The sequence below is a fragment of the Hemibagrus wyckioides genome, linkage group LG24 (assembly GCF_019097595.1).
Source record: "Hemibagrus wyckioides isolate EC202008001 linkage group LG24, SWU_Hwy_1.0, whole genome shotgun sequence".
In the NCBI taxonomy this organism is placed as follows: Eukaryota; Metazoa; Chordata; class Actinopteri; order Siluriformes; family Bagridae; genus Hemibagrus; species Hemibagrus wyckioides.
Window position 1 is genome coordinate 4,561,283 of NC_080733.1, and position 23,290 is coordinate 4,584,572.

At 40.5% G+C, this 23,290-nt stretch overlaps 1 protein-coding gene across 5 annotated transcripts in view; it reads left to right on the forward strand.

The window, feature by feature from the left end:
- The first annotated feature begins 14,335 nt into the window (after positions 1–14,335).
- The window catches only part of sdk1a (sidekick cell adhesion molecule 1a), a 267,661-nt gene continuing 258,706 nt past the window's right edge, over positions 14,336–23,290 (forward strand). For all 5 annotated transcript variants that reach the window (XM_058377701.1, XM_058377702.1, XM_058377704.1 and 2 more), the window contains exon 1: positions 14,336–15,424. In XM_058377701.1, coding sequence (XP_058233684.1) covers positions 15,139–15,424 — 286 coding nt within the window. In that variant the 5' untranslated portion in view covers positions 14,336–15,138. The remainder of the gene's footprint in view (positions 15,425–23,290) is intronic.

A 23,290-nucleotide genomic window follows, 5' to 3' on the forward strand; every position in this document is an offset into this window, starting at 1 on the left:
AAATAAGCTCTGCATCCAACAAAAGTTTGTACATGTTTTGTTCACGTTTGGATGATCTTCACAATACTTAGGAATTTTAAAGCGTAGAAAGTTGGGGTTCAAGCTCTAGCAGTGCCAAGCTGCTGCTTTTGGGCAATTGACCAAGGCTCTTAACCCTCTCTGCTCCAGGGGCGCTGCATCATTGCTGACCCTGTGCTATGACTCCAACTTCCTCAGCTGGGATACGTGAAGAAAGGTATTCCACTGTGCTGTAGAGTATGTGTGGTGGTAATAATAATAAAGGCTTGTTCTGCAGAAGTAAAATGCTACAGTACAGTCACATGACTTTAACATCTCCATCGCTAAACTTACCACTCTTACCACTTTCCACTTTCAATCTTTATTCAATAAACATCTTCCCCGATAAGGATCCACTGTGCTCATTCTGTGGATGAATCTGAATAAAGGAAAAGTTGGAGTGTGTTATTAGTATAACCACAATGAGTCTGTTGTAGATGAGTTTTCCTCGTTGTTGTAATGGAGTTTAATGTCCCTGCCGACCTCCACAGTCGTGTTTAGCCATTGTAAGCAACCTCCATATTCAAGACATGTAAAATCTTTTTTAAAAAATGACAAGTGAGGTTTTACTGATGTATTTTTTTTTGTCACAGAATTGAACAAGAAAATATCCCGAGCTTGTGTTAACCACAGACCTTATTTCAGATTTCAGACATTTAACCAAAAACGTATTCAAACACGGCATTGACTTCGGGACAATGGGACAGGAAGTGCTAACTCATTTCCAGGTTTTAGGACTCACTCCTGCAGCACTCTATAGAGACCCTGGAGCTGTTGGCTATGAAAGCTGCTCTCTTTTAGGATTCTTTTCTGCTGTCTCTGTTGCTATTTCAGGTCAAGAGCCTCTTTTGCAGAGTTGCCCTGAATTCTTCTAAGTGCTGGATGCTGCTCCTCTTTGCCATCTTATACACTGCTGCTCGAGATCCGCGGGCATCTATTTAATGCTGCTAAGCTCTAGTGCCTTGTAGTTCTTGTCGTACGATGTCTTGCTCTGCTTTGCCTTTTCACTATAGATGCCTTCAGGTGCTGAACAAGTTTTTCTTCACATGGCTGAACTCACTTTTTTAGTGGCCCTATCCATGCACTAGGAGCTAGCAGGTCTCCAGAAAAAACTAAACAGTTTTATTTTATGCTTCCTGGTTTCAAATTTGGACACATTAAATCCTGAACCAAATGAAGAAAACATAGCATTGTATTGTACTGCATTCAATTGTATGGGGCTTTTAAAAATGGACATTATCTCCCTTATCCAGAGCGACATTTTTTATCTGTCTATTTTTAAATACTGAGCGACTGAAGTTTAAGGGTCTCGCTCAAAGGCCCAGCACTGACACAGCTTGGGCCCTGGGATTCAAACTCACAAGCTTCTGAACAGGAGTATGACACTTTAACCACTGAGCTAGGACATCCCACATACACCTTTACAGAAGTATAAAAACATAGAATAAAAATGATAGAGTTTAAAATGAAGTTACTGTTTATCCCTAAGCCTGAAGTGATGGTGTCAGGGGAAAACTCCCTGAGATGATATGAGGAACCAGGATCAGAAGGAAACCCATCCTCATTTGGGTGACACTGGACTGTAAATAATGTCAATATAAATAATGTTTCTTTCTACAACAGTTTATAGTCATGTGGAACTGATAAGTCAGTGTAATTTCGGAGTTCATTATAGAATTAACACTAATTTCTTCCTGCTGAAGTCTTCAAATGTTCACTGATGAAGACCAGATCACAAAGCTGACCGACGCAACGGTTCACTGTCAAGCTCCAGTCTAGACAGAGCAAACGTCTTTGCTGCAATTTACATTTACATTTATGGCATTTGGCAGTTGCCCTTATCCAGAGCGACTTACAATTTATCTCATTTTTTTTTATACAACTGAGCAATTTAGGGTTAAGGGTCTTGCTCAGGGGCCCAGCAATGGCAGCTTGGAGGATCTGGGATTTGCTTGTTTGTTTGTTTGTTTACAAATGATAGTGAGAATCTCATAGAAGCATGGCCATGAGCTTGAGAGCTGCGAGCATGGCTGAGCATGACTTTCTGGTGAATGAACTCTTCATAGACGATGCAAAGTATGTTTCAGAGCATTTATAAAAGTCAGCGAAACACAACCATCTCAGAGCCATGACCAGACCTTTAATTTCACCTTGGGAAGAGATATCTCTAGCGTAACAAAGCTATCAGCAGCACACACTGAACTCTGCAGGGGTTCCTGTGCTTCATTTCTTCCCATTTCTGAAGGCATCCTGACCTGCATCACCAATGCTCCAGCACCACAAGGTGAGCTCTAGCTTGTTCTCTCACTCCAACAGAAGTCGCTGGTTTAGAAAGAAAGATCTCAAGCAAAACGTCAGCGCTTCCTGGCATGAGAACATCTCCTGATGTCATTACGTACGCTATGCCATGCTATGCTGTGTCTGTGTTTATGCATTTGAGTCTAACTTTAAAAGATTGAACTTTTTTTGTGCTTCTCTGATTCGTGCTTCTCAGGACTTGTGCTTGTCATAAAGACGTTTATCCTTAAGTATTCTAAACCCTAGAAAGTCTTCCACCTCTGGGTGACGTTTAATGACATTCGTATTAGCTCAGTGTCTGTTAATTAATACCGGGTAAACAGTCTGAGAGGTTTTGCTCAATAGAAAATGATGTTTGCGTCGTACGCAGGCAAACCGCCAGTGTTGAATTAACGACTGCTGTATCGAATTATCGCTTGACGTCTTCAGCTTACCGGCCTCGCATAAACACTGAGCTTTAATTCGGCTAACTCATTTCAGCAGCTGGAGACAGTGTGACACCTTCCTGCAGCCTGAAATCTCAACAAAAGTGAAGAGTCACTGCTTTTTTTTATTTATTTATTTATTTTTACAACATACTCTTGGTATTAAATCCAGAACGGCTTACAGCAGCCACCCGCCGAGTTCCAGATGTCAGCTGAGCATCCGTCCACCTGCCAGATGTGCCTTGTCTTATTTTAGGTTCTTTATTACGCCATTAATGAGCACAATAACCCCATTTCATGTCGCCTACACCTACAATAACACACACATGTTGCAAAGGTTTTTTATTTGATCCGAACACGATTAAAATCCAGTCTTCAGCCTTTTTTGATTTGTGTAGCGATTCACAGTGTAAACACACACCCACAGGGTGCAGACCTCTGTTATGATTCCAGGGTGAATTTAATTCTGAGGCGTTCTCCTCTTTGGGACTTAATTATACTTTCTAGCTCTTTGTCTGATAAGTCTCTAATTCCCGGGATGACCGACTGAATTGTGTGCCTGATAAATTTTTATCAGACGTAAACGAGACTTTCAGGGTGACTTTCAGCTCATTCTGGTTGTAACAAGCAGGTCGGCTACAGACGCTTAAAAGGCGCACTTTTATAGATTCTTTCTTGAACGTTTTCTGTTTTCAAAATTGCCTCAGTATGAAACTTTTTGTGAAAAGGAAACCATCTGTTTTAGATTTCTCCAGAATCCAATGAAAAATCCAGTTTGGGCTGAAGAGATTTCCAAAAACTGGTTTTGAGTTTGAGACACTGAAGGACCAGGGGTTCCCACTCCAGGGGTCACGACCCCCTAGATTCACAAAAGGGGGTCTCACACTTTTCACTTTTGTTTCATTCATTTGTTAAAAATATCCATTATTTTGTGTGTGGATATTTCGAAGCATTAGCTGGAGTCACATTCATTCATGCCATATTTACAAAGGAGTGTCTTTTGCGTATGCTGCACTAGTGCAGTCTAGCAATAACAAACAAATAAAAAATATATTAGTAGACAAATTTCCTCAACCATTTCAATCCAGGAAACAAACTATCATTGTGTCTGAAATCGTATACTTACTGTAGACCATTACTGCGTACTGTTTGTTTTGTGTATCACTCTTCTGCATTTTCTGTATTAGTAAATCGTTTTGAAATGTAAGTTCAGAGTTCCCGAGTCAGTCACGATGACAGCAGAGAGCTTGTTTATTATCACTGTGCATGAAATCGCTAAGCATTTTTCAGTTTGACTTTGGAAACCAGATGAACAGGGATATTGTGTCTCTGGCGTGCTGTTTGATGCCATGCCTCGAGTCATGCGTGGAAGATAAACCGGACTCTTCGGCTTAGTCGTATAACACCACCCTTTAACAACATGGCTTTGACAACTACTGGACTAGAAAGTCACTGCAGTAAATGATTTTCTAAGTTTTTATTCGCTTAGCTTACATACACTTAAAAAATGTGTTAGTCAAAAAGAATAACTTTGGAAATAAAAAAAAAATCAAACGGTGGTCAAAGTTTGCTTAAATTTGTCCATTTGGAGCTCAGAAATCATGTAGAAACCCTGTGGTAGACCGTTCTTATCAGCTGGTGAGTTATAATAGTAATAAAATCTATAATGCAGCGTTAGTGGTGACATTTCTGAAACTGTTTCCCAGCTGGTAAGAGTGATCTTTAACTTACTCTGTTTGTTTTCTTGGCAGCTGCTAGCTGGTCAGAACAAGCTGGATGTTTCAGCAGTTCAGAACTGCTCCTGTAGATGGAAAACCGAAGACCAAATACAATGCTGGATTTAACATTGTGTCATGAGAATACAGAGTAAAAGAATTAGCTGGAAATGTACTGTATAACTATGGGACTGCACTGCATCTTAAACCAAAACCACATGCAAATCCGTTACACGCTGTATCATTATCATTATCGCATCTGGCTTACTCTAGTCTTCTACAATGCAGCTTTGGTGGTTGTGTAACTTTTGGACATGTTTAATATAGTAACATGTGGTTTTAAACAAAAACATAGACTGAAAGTGGCACCAAACTGTATGCTTAAGCTGTAATTGTTCTCGTCTTGTGAAACATCCAGAAAACAAAAAAAAGGCTTTTTGTAACAGATTCACATATTTAGATTTGCAGAATATGGCCATCAATTTATTCTCATTAATATTATGACGCAGTATTTAGTACTAGAATGCTAGGATGTAGGTTTGTGTGTGTGTGTGTGTGTGTCTGTGTGTGTGTGTGTGTGTGTGTTGGTCATCATTTCTGCTTTGTCGTTTTGTTTTTTTTTAGAGTCTGACCATGTTTGCTATCTGATGAATACTATGGTTACAGACACCCTTTCGTGCAGTGCTGTTTTGCATACTATTTAAAACAGGGTTGTAGTGCTGCAGTCGTGGAGGGCTGTAGCTTTGCAGAGCTCATTTAACAAACTGATTTAACTAATTATCAATGCCATTGTGGCTGCATTTGTTGTTTTAGAAAAGGGAAAGTAGAAATCTCTGCAGGATTGTGCGTTGGTCAGCACTGCAGCCCTACACCCCTGTTTTAAATAGTATGCAAAACAGGAAACTTAGAGAAAAGTCGGTCTGAAACTATAGTATTCAGCAAATTGTTGGTGAAAGTATTTTGGATGTAAGCAACCAAACGCTATTCAATCTCAGGGCTACTGAGGCAGGGTTTGTGTAGATGGTGGAAGTTGGTGAAGTAGAGTAGAATACAGTAGAGTAGAGTAGAGTAGAATAGAGTACAATACAGTAGAGTAGAATACAGTAGAGTAGAGAAAAATAGAATAGAATGCTGCAGAGTAGAATACAGTAGAGTAGAACAGAATACAGTAGAGTAGATTAGAATACAGTAGAGTAGAATAGAATACAGTAGAATAGAATACAGTAGAATAGAGAAAAATAGAGCAGAATACTGTAGAGTAGAATACAGTAGAGTAGAATAGAGTAAAATAGAGTAGAGAGTAGAGTAGAATACAGTAGAGAAGAGTAGAATTCAGTACAGTAGATTAAAGTAGAACAGAGTACAATACAGTAGATTAGAGCAGAATACAATAGAGTAGAGTAGAATACAGTAGAGTAAAATATAATACAGTAGAGTAGAGAAAAATAGAGTAGAATACTGTACAGTAGAATACAGTAGAGTAGAATAGAATACAGTAGAGTGTAGAGTAGAGCGGAATACAGTAGAGCAGAATAGAATACAGTAGAGTAGAGAAAAATAGAGTAGAATACTATAGAGTAGAATAGAATACAGTAGAGAGTAGAGCAGAATACAGTAGAGTAGAATAAAGTAGAGTAGAATATAATACAGTAGAGTAAATAGAGTAGAATACTGTAGAGTAGAATGCAGTAGAGTAGAATAGAGTAGAGTAGAGAGTAGAGTAGAGCAGAATAGAGTAGAGCAGAATGCAGTAGAGAAGAGTAGAATACAGTAGAGTATTATTTGTAAGCAAATTATATTTATATTCTGTTTCAATTTCCACCTCATCAGAGTAGAATTGAGCAGAATACAGTAGAGAAGAGTAGAATACAGTAGAGTATTATTTGTAAGCAAATTATATTTATATTCTGTTTCAATTTCCACCTCATCAGAGTAGAATAGAGCAGAATACAGTAGAGAAGAGTAGAATACAGTAGAGAAGAATACAGCAGAGTTAAGTAGAAGACAGTAAAGTATAGTAAAATACAGTAGAGTAGTATACAGTAGAGTTGAGTAGAATAGAATAGAGTAGAGTAAAATACAGTAAAGTAGATTAGAATACAGTAGAGTAGGACAGAGTAGACTAGAGTAGAATACAGTAAAGTAAAGTAGATTAGAATAGAGTAAAGTAGAGTATAATAGAATAGAGTATATAGAGAATACAGCAGAGTTAAGTAGAAGACAGTAAAGTATAGTAAAATACAGTAGAGTAGTATACAGTAGAGTTGAGTAGAATAGAGTAGAGTAAAATACAGTAAAGTAGATTAGAATACAGTAGAGTAGGACAGAGTAGACTAGAGTAGAATACAGTAGAGTTGAGTAGAATAGAGTAGAGTAAAATACAGTAAAGTAGATTAGAATACAGTAGAGTAGGACAGAGTAGACTAGAGTAGAATACAGTAGAGTTGAGTAGAATAGAGTAGAGTAAAATACAGTAAAATAGATTAGAATACAGTAGAGTAGGACAGAGTAGACTAGAGTAGAATACAGTAGAGTTGAGTAGAATAGAGTAGAGTAAAATACAGTAAAGTAGATTAGAATACAGTAGAGTAGGACAGAGTAGACTAGAGTAGAATACAGTAGAGTTGAGTAGAATAGAATAGAGTAGAGTAAAATACAATAAAGTAGATTATAATACAGTAGAGTAGGACAGAGTAGACTAGAGTAGAATACAGTAGAGTTGAGTAGAATAGAGTAGAGTAAAATACAGTAAAGTAGATTAGAATACAGTAGAGTAGGACAGAGTAGACTAGAGTAGAATACAGTAAAGTAAAGTAGATTAGAATAGAGTAGAGTAAAGTAGAGTATAATAGAATAGAGTATAGAATGCTTTATTAATCCTCCATGGGAAATTTGATGATACAACAACCATGACACAAGAACAGGAAGGATTTCTGGGATTTCAGGACTTATATCACAAATAATAAAGAATGAATATAGTGTACATACACATCACTCTCCCAGATATTCCCAATTTCCTAAAATATTTATTTACATCAATCATTTATTTATTACATTGATTGACTTGGTAGAAGATGCTTAAATACTTATTATCTATTTGACCAGTACTCTGAAATTCATTCTGCCAGCAGAACAGAAATGGACTCATGGGACATTTTTAATCAGTATAAATAAATGAATTCTTTTCTGGCCGCAGGTCTGATATAAAGTGACTCAGGACTCTGTTGGCTTCCAGTGAGAGACGTGTGTTTTTCTCTCTGTTGGGAATCTTCAGCACTGTCTTCCTCGTGCGATTGTGCTGATTGTTTTTTACAGTATGCTTCAAAATACAGTTCTGTACAGTTCATGTACCTGATACCTAAGCTATACCTATTATCAAAAATATTTACAGAGCGTCGTGTCGTACTAAATGCTATATAATGCAAAACCACTGCACCATGACTAACGTTTCACGCGATTTGCTTTGTGCGAACATGTAAAGCCCAACCTGGTGAAAACTTCTGCGTCACCTTCGATCCAAAACAATGCTTCACAGTCCGCCTCAGGAAAGCCGAGATCATGTGTTCCTCAAGCTAGTTTCAGGATCAAGTGTCAAGACACATTGTCCTTGCAGAACAGAAGCCTTATTCTCCTTCCATGTAGTGGACACAGAGGGATGTAGTTTCTATAATGTGCCACAGAGGGCACTGTGGGGCTTCCCTTCATCCAAGACACCATGCACCCTGAGACAGCGTAGCAATCTATTTGACCTGTAGAGAAGATATATCTGAATTATTTTAAGCAAATTATACTTATATTCTGTTACGATTTTCAATGTAGAGTTGCTCTGTACCTATGGGTTTGTCTTTCAATAGGTCAAAGGTGATCAGATTTGGAGAGTTAGTCCACATGACTATCAATCATACACAGTGTTGACCGACAGGAACAGCATGCACTCGTTCAAGCTTAGATGTTTGTCAGTTTAGGAGGTTTTGTTAAAATATGGAGAACTTTTACAGAAGCATCACCCACACCCATACACCACTGAAAGCCACAAAGCGAAAGGGCACGAGGTAGGCACACATGCTGGCCCTGCTGGGTTGCTTGCATTGAGTCCAGATCAGTGTGTAGCTCTCAGCAGTGGCTTCCAGCTTCCTGCTTGGATGACAGAGCCTTTGCCTCTGCTGGCTTTTTTTTCTTTCCTTTTTTACGAACCACACAGTGTGTTGGCAAGGAGACAAGCAGTCACATCGTCTAATGAGTAATAGGGGCTCCAGATAGGTTTTAAAACAGGAATGGAAATGAAACGCATATCTCGCCACCACACATCTGTTCTCAGGAAAGCAGTTCCATCTGACATAAGACGTTTCCTGCTAGGGAGTGATGACATCAGACGGGTGAATCAAAACGAAGCAGAATTTCCCTTGCAAGACCGTGGTGTTTGGTGAAAAGAAAAAATAATCTGTTTTTCTTCATTGAGGCAGTCCGGACAAACGCCTTTTGTTTGTGGGAAATGAAGATAAACAGTGCTAAATCCCTGTGTGTTCGCTCTCCATCCTGATCAAGCTGATTAACATTCAACATTTGGCACTTTTAAGTAGTGCACTACTTTCTTTAATTCGAGCTGTCTTTCTTCCAGCCGGTTAACAAACCACAATAAATCATCTCTCATCCCAGAAGAAGATCACGGATGCTTCCATGGGGTCTCTATCCGAAGCCAGGTTAGCCGTCCGGGGCATGAATCCCGATTCTGTCTGGCTTTATCGCATTTCCCGGATATTCTTCCAACAGTGTGACAACAAAGCTCTACATGATCGATGTTGCCTTTTCATCTGATTGTGCTCCTGTCGCCGTGTCATCGGCACTCATATTCAGATAAGGGGGCAGGGATGATTTATCGGCCCCTGTCAGAGAGAAAGCTCTTCTACTTTTCTCTTCTAGACACACACTGCACTTAGGGATATATCTGTGGATGCGTTCAGAACAGGACGCAGGCATCCGGTGACAGGCTTAAGGGTTGTGGAAATTGGAAATGGTCACAGTAAGCCTCTTCATGCTATGTTAATGCAAAGATACCAGTAAACACTGCAGCTGTGGGTTTATAGAGAATTAAATAGTCGGCAGGAGACGGTTTACTTTGCATCTTTATTCCTGACAAAATGAAGTCGCGCTTCCGTGGAAGAGCCCGCATGTGGAATAAACAGGCTATTATAAGTCTGTCAACTTTAGCCGCCACACAGACACAGACATCATTTGAAAGCAGCAGATGATGAGAAGTGGATGGCGGGGAAGCATGCACGCAGGAGGCGACACGTCTTCAGCTTAGGTGCCACGCTTAACATAGCGTAAAGACATCTGCTGTCCATAATCCATCACGAGCGACGTTGATTACGCAGGATATCCGAGTCTGATGAATCAGGCAGCCCTGAAACGTGGCCTGATGAATTACTCAAACACAACGCAGCTAGTCGAATCGAATAGATCTTGGTGTCATTTCTCAGCAGATATTGCAGACTCAGGACAGCAGCTGGAGCTTTGTTTAGTCTAATGGGTTTCATCAGCATAAACTGTTCTAGCAAGGACGCTTGAAGCAACGACGAAGAAGCAACATCATGCATGAAGAAGTTTGTAACTCTGTTTTGTTTTCATGTAAACCTTGCATCAGGGTGTTTTGGCAGGTCAGTGTTATGAGTCATGAGTCAGCAACCAGAAACTCAAACCTCAACAAGTTCAGGACCTTTAACAAGAAGACCGCAAGAATACCTAAACATATCCTTCATACATAAGAATGTCGCACGTATTCAGAAAAATCCACTTGGTACATTTTATTCCTCTGTAATCTGTGATAAAGCGTAAGGCAAAGTGTCATGTATACTGCAATTTGTCAGCTTGCAAAAATGTGCAGCCCTAAACCCTGAAAACAGTAATTACCAGCTGGCTGTACTGCGCCAAACAGATTATTAAAATTACACTGCGGACCTGTGCATGGCTGTGACCACAGCCACAACACATCCATTTCTAAGACACCGCAATAAGTAACAATGTAAAATTCACACGTACTCATACGCTATACGACCAAAAGTATGTGGACGCCTGCGCTTCACACTCATGGCTCAATCGTCTCGCATGTCTTTGTGTGCCGTAGTTTTACAATTGTCCTTCAAACCTTTTTCCACCAGGGCAGTAAGGTCCTTGAAGACATGGTTTGAAAAGGTTGGAGTGGAGTGTCCTGCACTGAGCCTTGACTCTGACTCAACCCCACTGAACACCTTCGGGATGAACTGGAACACCGACTGAACCCCAGACCTCCTCACTCTTACAACATCAGTGTCTGATCTCACTAATGCTCTTGTAGCTGAATGATCACTAATCCCCACAGTCACACTCCAACATCTAGTGGAAAACTAGACACAGAAACAAGAGAGAAGCTTATTAACAGGAAGCAGTGGAACTCAATACTAATGTGCATGGCTTTGGCAGAGAATGTACTCGGGGGTCTACATACTTTTGGTCATATAGGGGAATATGAGATACAGTAAATACAGTAAATACGCATGTTCATGCATTTGTATTTGAGTGTAATTTAAATACTTATATAGCTTATATAATTATATAGCTCAGTTATAATGGCTAATGATGTGTACGTCTTATTTTATGTACAGTTAATGTGCAAACTGATATTCGTAATGATTTGTTTCATTTTGGTTTATTCTAAAATTATACTTTTACACATTTGCATTCTTTATTCAGAAACCAGTCAGAAAAGTATTTTTAATTTATTTTATTTTATTATATTTTATTTAACCAGAAATATGCATTTTTTAAACATATTTTTTTCAAAGTATCCTAGGAATAATCTTTTGTTTGGAATTTTCCATCATATCTTCCTGTAAAAGGCATGCAGGAAGTGACAGGAATTTCTGCCTGTTTGGGAAAATCCTTTGGTTTAACGTTATACTTTTTCCAAATCAGACTGAAACACACTTAACAGGTTAAGTATGTGAGTTAGTGGTTGTACGCCACTCTGTTATCACAGGAGGACATCGCTAGGGCAGTTACAATAGAGTTTAAAGCCCTATTCGGATTGGATTAGTTTCTGAGGGGGATGACTTTAATATGTTTTTTTACACGTCTCCTCAGTGATACGACTCTCGCATCCAGGCAACAATAAACTCACCACAGGAGGAGTGAGTTTCTAGCAGGTTATATTAGTGTTAGATATCTGGGGATGGGTCACTGATACATGCTATGAGACTAAATACATTAAGTAGCAAAAGACAAACTTTTTATTTACAACACGACAACATCTGTATGGAAAACTCTGTGTATCTGAGGCTAAAACGACCAGACTAGCACTGCGTTTGGCGCAAAACAGTAATTGCTCTGCCTATAATGTTCTCAGAGGAGGACGGAAAAATACAGCAACAGAGCCGGAAATAAATTCATAGTGGAGCTTTTGTTAGACAGGAAATTACCTCAGAAGCTGATGTCAATTTAGTCCTGGCTTTTGACGGGAAAGACAAGTAATAAAAGTGAATTTTGGTCTGTGTTTTTCTCCATTATTCACTTCTTTTTGTTTATGTTCTTTATAGAAATTACTGTATTTTATAAATCCATAAATAGAAAGACTTCGGCTTTAACTCCCCCACCCTCTCAAAACTGCCCTCCAATTTAACTCCCACTGCCCTCTCTAAACTGCCCTGTACTCTAAATGGCTTCCTACTCACCACTCTACCTTGGCTGGACCCCCCCACCTATCTTCTTGCCCTTTCGAAACTGCCCTCTACTCTAAATTGACATCCATTTTACCTCTCTGCACCCTCTAAATTCCCCAGCACTCTCTACTGCCCCGCAAAGCACTCTACCTGGGCTAGACTACCCTCTACTTCACCTCTCTGCACTCTGTAATTCCCTGGCACTGTCTACTGCCCTGCTTAACACCCCCTACCTGGCTCATTCTAAACTGCCCACGGCTTTAAATCCCCCCTTCCCCAGCCCCGGCATGTTTTGATGAGTGACTTCTCAAATTATGACATCATCAGTGACATCATGTGGCAAATTCAAGTGACTTTTGGGGCATACATTAGCAGAGAATTAATATCTCTGGGTTCATCGTACAGTTTGTCATTTTCCTTCCCTGGTTTTGAAATATGGTGAAACATTCAAAAGGTGACGAAACAAGAAGTTCCAGTTTTCTCAGGGTAATTGTGGAGGATGATTGATGTTTTGCGTGTGTGTGTGTGTGTGTGAGTGTGTGTGTGTGTGTGTGAGTGTGTGTGTGTGTGTGTTCAGTTGTCACTGCCTTGATTTTGATGATTATTTGCAGATTTCGTCTGAATAAAATGCATCTTCTTTACTGCCCAGTAATTTCACTGAAAACCAGTGGGTGAGTGTGAGCAGGGGAGTTAATGTGAAGGGGAGGATTTAAAGAAGAGGGCAGATTAGAGTGGGCTAGGAGGTAAAATGGAAGGCAGTTTAGCCCAGGCAGAGGGTGCTAAGCAGGGGGTCGTAGAGAGTGCTGGGCAATTTAGAGAGTGCATGGAGGTAAGGTGGATGGACAGATTAGAGGGGGCATAGAGATGGGCAGATTCGACAGGGCATAGAGAGATTAAGGAGGGAGGGGCAGTTTAACCCATTAAAGCAGGGTTTGGGGTGAGGAAAGGTGAGTTAAAGTTGGGGGAGGCAGTGTAGATAGGGAAGGGCAGATAAAGCGGGGGTTAGTTCACAAAGGGCAGGGTATGTAAAGTTAAGAGTAGTTTTAGAGAGGGCAGGGGTTTTAAAGCAGGAGGGTTAGTTTAGTGAGAGCAGGGTAGGTAAAGGAGTGGGAAGCAGGTAGATTAGAGAGGGCAGGAGAGTTAAATGGGGGGGGGTAGTTTAAGGAGGATAGGTAGTTAAAATGGGTGGAAGTTTACAGTAGGCAAAGGATTTAAAGCAGGGTGGGTAGTTTAGAGAGAACAGGGTAGTTCAGGGTGGTTGTTTTTTGAGAGGACATGGGAGTTAAAGCAGGGGGGTATTTTAGAGAGGGCAGAGAAGTAAAAGCAGGGAGGTATATAAGATAGGCCAGGGGATATAAAGTGTGTGTGTGTGGGGGGGTATTTTAAAGAGGGCAGGAGACTTAAAGCAGGTGGGGTAGTTTAGAGAGGGCAGTAGGGTAGTTTAGAGAAGGCAGGTGAGTTAAAGCAGGGAGGTATATAAGATAGGGCAGGGGATATAAAGTGTGTGTGTGTGGGGGGGGTATTTTAAAGAGGGCAGGGGACTTAAAGCAGGTAGGGTAGTTTAGAGAGGGCAGGTGAGTTAAAACAGGGAGGTATTTTAGAGAAGGCAGGGGATTTAATGTGCAGGCGTATTTTAGAGAGGGCAGGGGACTCAAAGTGGGGGGTGGTTTAGAGAGGGCAGTGGGGTAGTTTAGAAAGGGCAGGGGAGTTAAAGCAGGGAGGTATTTTAGAGAAGGCACAAGATATAAAATGGGGAGGGGTAGTTTAGAGAGGGCAGTGGGGTAGTTTATAGAGAGCAGGGGGGTTGAAGCAGGGAGGTATTTTAGAGAAGGCACTAGATATAAAATGGGGAGGGGTAGTTTAGAGAGGGCAGTGGGGTAGTTTATAGAGGGCAGGGGGGTTAAAGCAGGGAGGTATTTTAGAGAAGGCAGAGGATTTAAAGTGAGGAGGGGTTGTTTAGAGAGGGCAGGGGACTTAAAGCGGGGGGGGGGGGTAGTTTAGAGAGGGCAGTGGGGTAGTTCAGAGAGGGCAGGGGAGTTAAAGCTGGGGGCGGGGAGTGACGCGGAGCAGTGAGGAAGTCAGTTAAAGAGCGGAGTTGGAGTGAACGCGCGCCTCCACACTGCTGCTGCTGCTGCACTTTGCCGGATCTCTCGCTTTCCTCCGCAGATCTGCATTCGCTTGTTGCTTGCATTAACGCACACAGACTCGAGTCCGCGCTCCATCCCAAACTTCTAGTCGCTGGAACTATTTTAGTCGCCTAGCTCGTTAGTGCTCTATGTGACTAGTTATCCTCCCGCAAGCCGCACAGAGGCAGTCTGTTATTATCCACTGTGGGAAATCTGATCTCTGCCTACCCCGGGAGGGAAAAGTCGGCTTGGTGGTGAGAAATATTTAGTAAATGGTTAACTGAGTCCGAGTGTTTACAAGCGACGCGTAAAACTCGCTAGCCGAATGTAATCTGAGAAACGCGGGAGGCAACAGCTTGTTTTGGTTCAGTGAAGCTTCGAGTCTCTACGTGCTGAAATAAACACGAGTTTATAAAAAGAAGAAGAAGAAGAAGGCTGATCAGCCCCGGAGATGCGAATGAGACCTAAGAAATCGCATCCGAGGATTTTAGGAGTAACGATGGCTGGATGGAAAAGCACTGTGCGTGTGTGACTGCAGAACTTTTCAAATCCTGGAGCATATTTTATAAGCATCCGGAATAAATATTCAGCCACTCGGATGAGTCGTGCTGGGTTTATAAGACACGCCGGTTAGGAATCGCAGTCAGGGGGAACAGGTAGGCTGCGCGGGAGAGACGCTCGGATCTTTACCTTCATCCGGAGCTCCATGTCTGCGCCACGCCGCAACATTTCAGTCTGACTTTAAGTTCGGGTCTAGTTTTCAGCTCGAGCCAGGAGCCTGAGCCACGATTTTTTTCAGGATTACACATCTCCACGCTCGATCATGGAAATGCTCCAGCGTCTTCGGGGTGGATCAGAGAGCGGACGGAGATGCGCAGACATCGCGCCGCTTTTCGGATCAGCGCGGAGCGGCGACCCGGGAGACAAGTGCTCTGATCGAGGTACTACAAAGAGCAGCATCAAGGGGACCTCAGGAGCCAAGAAGGCGACTGATCACATGTCAGACACAGTGAGAAGTTACAGGGGAAGGAAAAAGTTGGCGTTGTGTACGAGGAGTTACTGGGCGCTCCTCTGCCTCCAGATCCACGTGTTGAAAGCCGTCGCGCAAGGTAAGGAAAAAAAAAATGACCCGCACAAAACAAACCTGGTGAAAGGAAACATACATAAATTAGAAAAATAAACACGTAAAAATGGATGGCATAAGCGGTTTAGGGGAGGTTTAATGGATGAGTAAGCAGCGCCTCCCGTATGGAGCCTGTAGCCAATGAGCCGTATGGGAAGGTCGGCCTGATTTCAATAAGAATGATGATGTGACGTGTCTGTCTGCAGCCCTGACGCATCTCAACCAATCTACTGCTCCTACACAACAATAAAAAGTCATTAAGGTCAGACAAGCCTGGCCTGGTCACGCAGATGGCTCACACGCTGGCTTTCCACCCCGCCTATGGGTTAGATTACACAGAAAGACAAGTTTCCCCAAACACTCATTATTTCTACCAGTAGACACTTCAACCAGAAGTCGAGGCATTGCTTTTGTACTTATACCTAAAGTCTGTAGTCAGAAGCCTGACGAATTTCTCTCTGTGCATCCCAGCCGTATATTTATCTAAAAAGCACAAGTTGGTCATCTGCAGTTTGGTCACAGAGCAGACTTCACACCCCCCAGTGTTGCATTAACACATCCAGGTTCATTAAAGATGGGAGATTTTTGTTGTTTGTGATCAGCCGTGCATGATTTATTGATGGCAGTCTCGTCTATTCCACCGTCAAGTGATTTCGTTGAAAATAATCAAAACAGCACGGCTCGTTAAACAGATTTTTTTTTTTTATAATTCGCCTAATATTGCACAGATTAGAGTTAAAAGGGATAAATGAATAGACAAGCGCATCCAGCTCCCAGCCAACTCCGCCCACCAAATATGTATTTTGGTCCCTTGAGATGTCATTTGCATTTCTGAAGATTGGAGCAAATTAGTGTGAGCAGTTATCCTTTTAAAAGACGAGCCTCGTAAACAAGCAGCCTTCACACTCAGTCGGCAGACACTGGGATCGAACGTGGAACGGTGTAACATATGTGCAGAGTCAAGGAAGACTTGCGAGGAAGACTGTTGCTTCTTTCTGAAAATAATAGTGGGTCACTTGTAGGGTTGCATGTGCACAGCTTGGTTGTTGGCTTCTTCACGCTTATCAGGCACTGCATGACTTTTGGTGTCCCAGAACGGCTTTACCGCTCGCGCTACATGACATTTATAGCTTGGAATGTATTGTCTCGTCAGTGGAGCGGTGTTCACACTACACAATCCAGCTGAGACAACTCATGCATTACACCGTCTTTCACCTTGAGGCATCCCTGGCAAAGTGCACCTGATCCCAAAATCCCATTGTCTCATGAGAATGATGGAGAAAAACTGTTTATCAGTTGCTTGAAAAATGGAGCTTGAACAACTTATGGTGCTTGTTGTAGATAGTGAAAATCACCAAGGACATACTTAGGAAATCATTCTGCCAGAGCTTGAGCAGCATTCCCTCCATTTCCTAAGTATTTGCACAGTGGCCTTTGCTATGATTACATTCGTGATTGCTCTTTCTTACTATTTACATGTACATGCACTGCATGCACCACAAGTTTTGTTCCTGAAAATTTCCAAAGTGGCCGCAATTGTTCATAATGTGGGCGGATTACATAACTGCATGCCAACACTTAACGGCACACACATGCAGCGGATAATCAGTCTCTCAAGATTGTTAGTGTTTTTATGATTGTTGCGGCTTGATTTTGTTGCTGCTTTTTCTAAATTTCTGATGCAACGTAAAGCTTTTTTCTGTAAACTACTTGAATTGGTGAAATCACAAGTACAGGATTTTTCTTTGAAACTCCTAACAGTGATGACACATTTGTAATGAGAGCTGTAGTCTCACATGTTCCACAGATGTGAATGGGAGAGTGATTTGGCCGGATGTGTGTTGTGATGATGTCACATGATGCATCTCTGCCCAAATTCTTCAAAAAAAAATCTTTGGTTATTTTGAGAAATTGCAAAATTCTCAGAATATCATGGAGTTTGTTTAATTTTGCGTTAATATCTGCGATCACGAATTCTTGGAGGAATTGTTATATAAAGTCTTTTATACAACAGCGCTGTTAAATTCTCAACTATAGTTGGTCAGAAGGTGTTGGACTAATAGGTCAGAAGGTGTTGACTAATTGTACATGATAGCATTACATGATAGTAATTACACAATATAATAGCGCAGGTTTTTGACTAAACCTCAAATCCCAGGTATATATCATCATTTGAAATATGTCACTGTGTTTAAAGTTTCTAAAGTCACCCCTGATTGACAGGGACTGGGCTGGGTTTGGTGGATGCTCCACATAGTCTAAGACTCATAATAAAAGGATTACGACAAACTTGCGTGTAAGTGTTTTCTGTAGGGAGACTAGAAACGCTTTCTGGTTTCTCGGTGATATGACAAGCTGCACTTTCTGCCTTATTTACTGGAGGGAATGTCTGTTTATAAATGCAATAATGCAACTGATAACACGTGTTTCGCAGATGTTCCACACGGATAATGGTATGACGTTGTGCTCTTAAATAATTCAAATTCAAGTGTTACACATTACATAAACAACCATAGAGAGTACCACATGTAGTGAAGCTCTTTTTGACTGTCAGTGGTGTGAAAAATAGAATAAAAATAGTAACAAGGAAAAGAGAAAAAAACATATGTTTTTTTCTCTTTTAGGCATAATGATATTTGTACTGACATGTAAAGTGAATAAGACTGATGATCTCCTCATCATGGCACCTGTTAGTGGGTGGGATATATTAGGCAGCAAGTGAACATTTTGTCCTCAAAGTTGATGTGTTAGAAGCAGGAAAAATGGACAAGCGTAAGGATTTGAGTGAGTTTCCAAAACTGCAGGTCTTGTGGGGTGTTCCCGGTGTGCAGTGGTCAGTATCTATCAAAAGTGGTCTAAGGAAAGAACAGTGGTGAACCGGAGACAGGGTCATGGGCGGCCAAAGCCCATTGATGCATGAGGAGAGCGAAGGATGGCCCGTGTGATCCGATCCAACAGTCAAGCTACTGTTGAAGAAGTTAATGCTGGTTCTGATAGAAAGGTGTCAGAATACACAGTGCAGGACGGGTCAGGGCTGTTTTGGCAGCAAAAGGGGGACCAACACAATATTACGCAGGTGGTCATAATGTTATGCCTCCCTCTCTCTGTCTCTGTCTCTCTCTCTCTATATATATATATATATATAGAGAGAGAGAGTCATAGTCATACTGTTCTGCCATTATTTAAATAAATATATATAACAGCATGACTATTGTGAATAAATTGTAGATGTGTGCAGTTGTGTATGATTAGTGCAATACATGAAGTATTTATGCTGTGCAAAAAATCTGGCTGAGGTATTGGGTGTTGTGCAGAAAAGTCCAGAAAAGTTGATAATAATTAATAATTGTTGTAATTGCTGTACGTTCCTTTAAAAAGTGCATGAGTGTTCTGGAAAAATGAGACTTCTGTCTTGTTTTATGTCTTGCTGGTTTTCGCCCACTATGAACACTTTCCACACTCCAAAGTCTATAGCCTTATCAGTGGTGGTTACTGATTAACTCTAAATGCTGGGAACAGTGCTGGAGATCCTTCACAAGCTGCTTTATAGGAATCATTTCAGCTGGCAAATTTAGTCAGACACAACAGGTTCACAGCTTTGTATTATTATATCTCTTTCAGAGTGGAATTGAAGCTATGTTGGATTTGGTGCAATATCACTTAAACACTTTATTTATATGCTTTGTAAAGGTTGAGTGAGGATGACATGTAAGCAGTGTCAGCCAATTCCCAACTCCTGTGTCAAGGTCCTTTGATATCTGGAGAGCTCCCAGCGCCGTTCTGGGAATGGGCTTAGCTGCTATTGATCCGATTTTAGAAGGCAGGACTGTTATCAGCGCACATACTGGGATGCGCTTGACATTTTAACCTTTTCTTTCCGTTTAATGTGGGAATAAAACATGATGTTTGACATACAGGATCATCCAGTTGATGAGTTTAGCTAGGAACAGGGAAGTGATGTGTTGTAAGTGGTGTGCCAAGTGGGCACAGGCGAGGATTAGTGCCAGAGTAAATCGGATCATTCAGAGAGCCTGTTTTCCTTGAAATTCCAGCCGTCAGTCTTATCAGCGATCGGATCTGAGTGGGTCAGGATTGTTTAATCTGTACAAATCGTAGCCGTGTTTCTTGACTAACAACGTCTGTGCCTGTAATAATAATGATTCATAATGTTTGTGCCTGTTGCACAGTTAAGTGTGGCTTTTTTTCCCATGTTATGTTGGTTCATTATGCTATTGCTTGTACATCACGGTCTGCCTGTGCCAGTAGACAAAGCCACACTCATTCCTCGGTGTAAACCTTTGCATTTCATTGCCGCACCATCTGTGCAATCAGTTTCCTGCAGACTCTTCTCGTTGCTCTCGCTCTTTTTGTTTCACTTTTTTAGATTTTTGTAATGTAGAAACACATTAAATGGAGGAGTTGAGCAACTGAGTTCTTTGCCACTGTGTGGAACACCAGACAAATTCACAAGTACAACCACGTGTAATTTCTTGATTGTGGTTCTTTTGGGCATTGATTTGTAGACGTGTGCTTAAGCAGCAGGCTTTATAACCATAACTGATTGATTCTCATGGACGTAGAATGCACACGTAACCATCGATTTCACACGCGCTATTTCGCAGTCCGGTCGAAGACAGTAATTCATTCCAATACTGAATTATAGCTTCCTATTCACCAAATGAAAATGAAATTCTCCAGAATATGAAATAACGCCTGAGCCGGTTAATATATGAACTTCAATTTTCTTTCCCGTGTCTTAAAATGATGTCTTAACATCAGTAGTAATTTCAGAGATAGAAGGTTAATGAAATGATAAATTGCTGTCCCTAGGGTAAGGACAGCAAGCGAGTGGTTTATTTTAATTTCTTAATTTTGATTTCACAAAACTTTGATTGCATTTCCAGTTAATTGTGGGCCATCGTAATTGCTGTGACCAAGGATTACACTTTTACGTTTGCCTTTGAGTGTTGTCTAAATCATATGTCTAGATAAACACAGAAAAAAAAATCATCGAAATGACTATACCGAGTAATTAGATCAAGGAAAAAAAAAAAAGCTTTTCTGTTAGCAAGAAGAGTTTGGTAATAACCTTAGAGCACTTGTAAGATAATGCAAACCTATTACCTCTTGAAAGCTTCATTTCCTCTTTACAGATTGGTAGATAATAGGTTCAGCCCTTAACTGTCATCTCATCTGTCATGGGAAGTGGAAGCAAGAAATTCATTCTGACATCAAAATGTTCGAAGTTTCACATTGTAATGAAAAATGAGCAGCTATTGATAGCAAATAAAGGGCAAGTCACATTGTCATAACCAGGATATGCAAATCGTCACATCTTCATGACAGATTGAATGGCTGGGAATGAAGTTGTCAGTGTCTATTTTTTCTGTTTTTTTTGGGGAAAAAACGATTCATTTAATCAAGCTTATAAAGAGTGCAACAGCAGGATGCCCTTCCGGCTTCACAGCTTTAATATATCAGCATTAATTAATATATCATTTTCTTTCCCGTAGCTCATGTTTAACATATTGTGTTATGATGCATATTTAAATATTGTACATCAATATATCATTGAGCAGTGAGCAGTGGGGATGAAATGTTGGTTAACTCTGTATGTATGCAGTCCTAACAATATTTGAGCTTGGATTATCACCATGAAATGTGTTGTACCATGTACCATGACTCTGCACTTCCCATGACACTATGTGTAGGTCTACTGTGTGATAACTTACACACCATGTTATATATCCAGTATTACTCTGAATCTGTGTTCTAACACTATGTAGTCCAGACTATATACTCCATGTTAGGGAGTATACTAGGATACTCTTCATACTCCATAACATTCCCCAGATTATAACTGACATTTCTCTGCAAATACTCCACTCAATACCCCAGGTTATAACTATAACATTACTCTGCATTCACTCCATGATATAAATATACTCTATGCTATATCCATTATTGCCTGCATATTCCATTCTGCACCACAAGATATAGTCTACAGTGCAGTCCATAATGTACTCCATGTTATAACTGATAGAACTATGCACATAGTTATAGAGCATAAGGAATGTGTTTAAGGCATTGGACTTTTGATAGGAGTGTTGTGAGTTTGAATCCCAGGTCCACCAAGCTGCCACTGCTGGGCCCTTGAGCAAGGCCCTTAGCCCTCATTTGCTCAGTTGAATAAAATGAAATAAATTGTAAGTTGCTCTGGATAAAGGCTTCTGCCAAATACTAGAAATGCAAATGCACACCTGTTATGCCCAGTAGTATAACCGGAATCAAGTTAGAACCATGTTATATTTAGAGTCACGCTGCAGACTCCATGCTATACCCTGTACTATGATAAATGTTTCTCTGCATTGTCCATACTGCACTTCATAATAGAACTCATATTACTCTTTGCTATACAGTACCTGTGCTATAAAAAATTACTTAGCATACTTTGTGCAAATCTTATATCTAGTATCACAATGCATATGCTATGGTATTACCTATGTTATAACAAATGTTAGCTGGCAGACTCCATAATACTCCCCATGTTATGCTATTTCACATGGTATAACCAGAGTTACTCTTCATGTACATGCTCAGTGCTATCTCTCTGGTTAAAACCAGTATTACTGTACATACTCCATGCTATCTCCCAGTTTATAACCAATATTACTCTACATACTTCATGTTATATCCCATGTTACAACCAATAGTATTCTACATACAGTACTCTACATGCTATCCCCCCAGTTTATCCCCAGTATTACTCTGCACACTCCATGTTATATCCGATGTTACAGCCAATAATACCCTACATAATCTGCATACTTCATGCAATCCCCCAACTTAAATTCATTATTACTTAAGTATATGACATGCAGATACCTCCATTATAATAAATGTGTCCTGGCACATTCCATAATATACGTCATGCCATACTTACGCAGCATACTCCATGTCATACCTCATGTTATATGTAGTCTTACTCTACATACTCCATGCTATACCCCATCTTATGACTAGTCTTACGCTGCCTACTCCATGCTATAACCCTGTTTAAAACTAATGTTTCTCTACTTACTCATTATTATACCCCTTGTTATAGTCATTATAACTCTGAAGCTCTTGTCTAGAGTATAGTCCTTCCTGTACCCCATGGTATACAAATGATACTCTGCATTCTCCATGTTATATCCCATGTTACAACCAATAATTCTCTACATACCTCCTGCTGGTTATAAATGCTATTACTCCACACACTTCAGGTTAAAGCCCCTGTTTACTCGGTGCTTACTCCATGATATACCCTTGTACAACATGTCCAACATCACCTCCTATAATCCAAATCCAGTATGTGATATAATGCACCGAATTTCTGGAAGCAAAGAGTGATTCATACAGCACAAATCTGTAAAAACAGGCGACATTTTTTTTCTTTTCCAATGGCGTGGCAACTTCACACAGTTGTGTATCTGGCAAGTATTCGTGCTTTCATATATGTTACAGCATGTGTCACTGAAGGTCTGTGTGCAGTACGCAATTCGATAGTAAGGAGTTGCAGAAAGAAAATATCCGAACTATGCTAAGATAGCTGTTACATATTTTCTGCGAACATGTAGGTGCCAAATTTACAGTAATTATAAATTGCATAGCTTCTGACCTGCTATAGAAAACAAAATTTTTAGTGAATTGTTTGTTTTTTCCACAATTGTCATGATGACAAAGAATTAAAAAAGAAACCTGTTATGTTATTCGTAGCAAGTAGATTCATAGGTAATGTTAGCTAGCTATATTGCCTCAAAGCCTTATAACCGTTCCTAGCTAAATCATACAGTTTGTGGCAGATGTACAT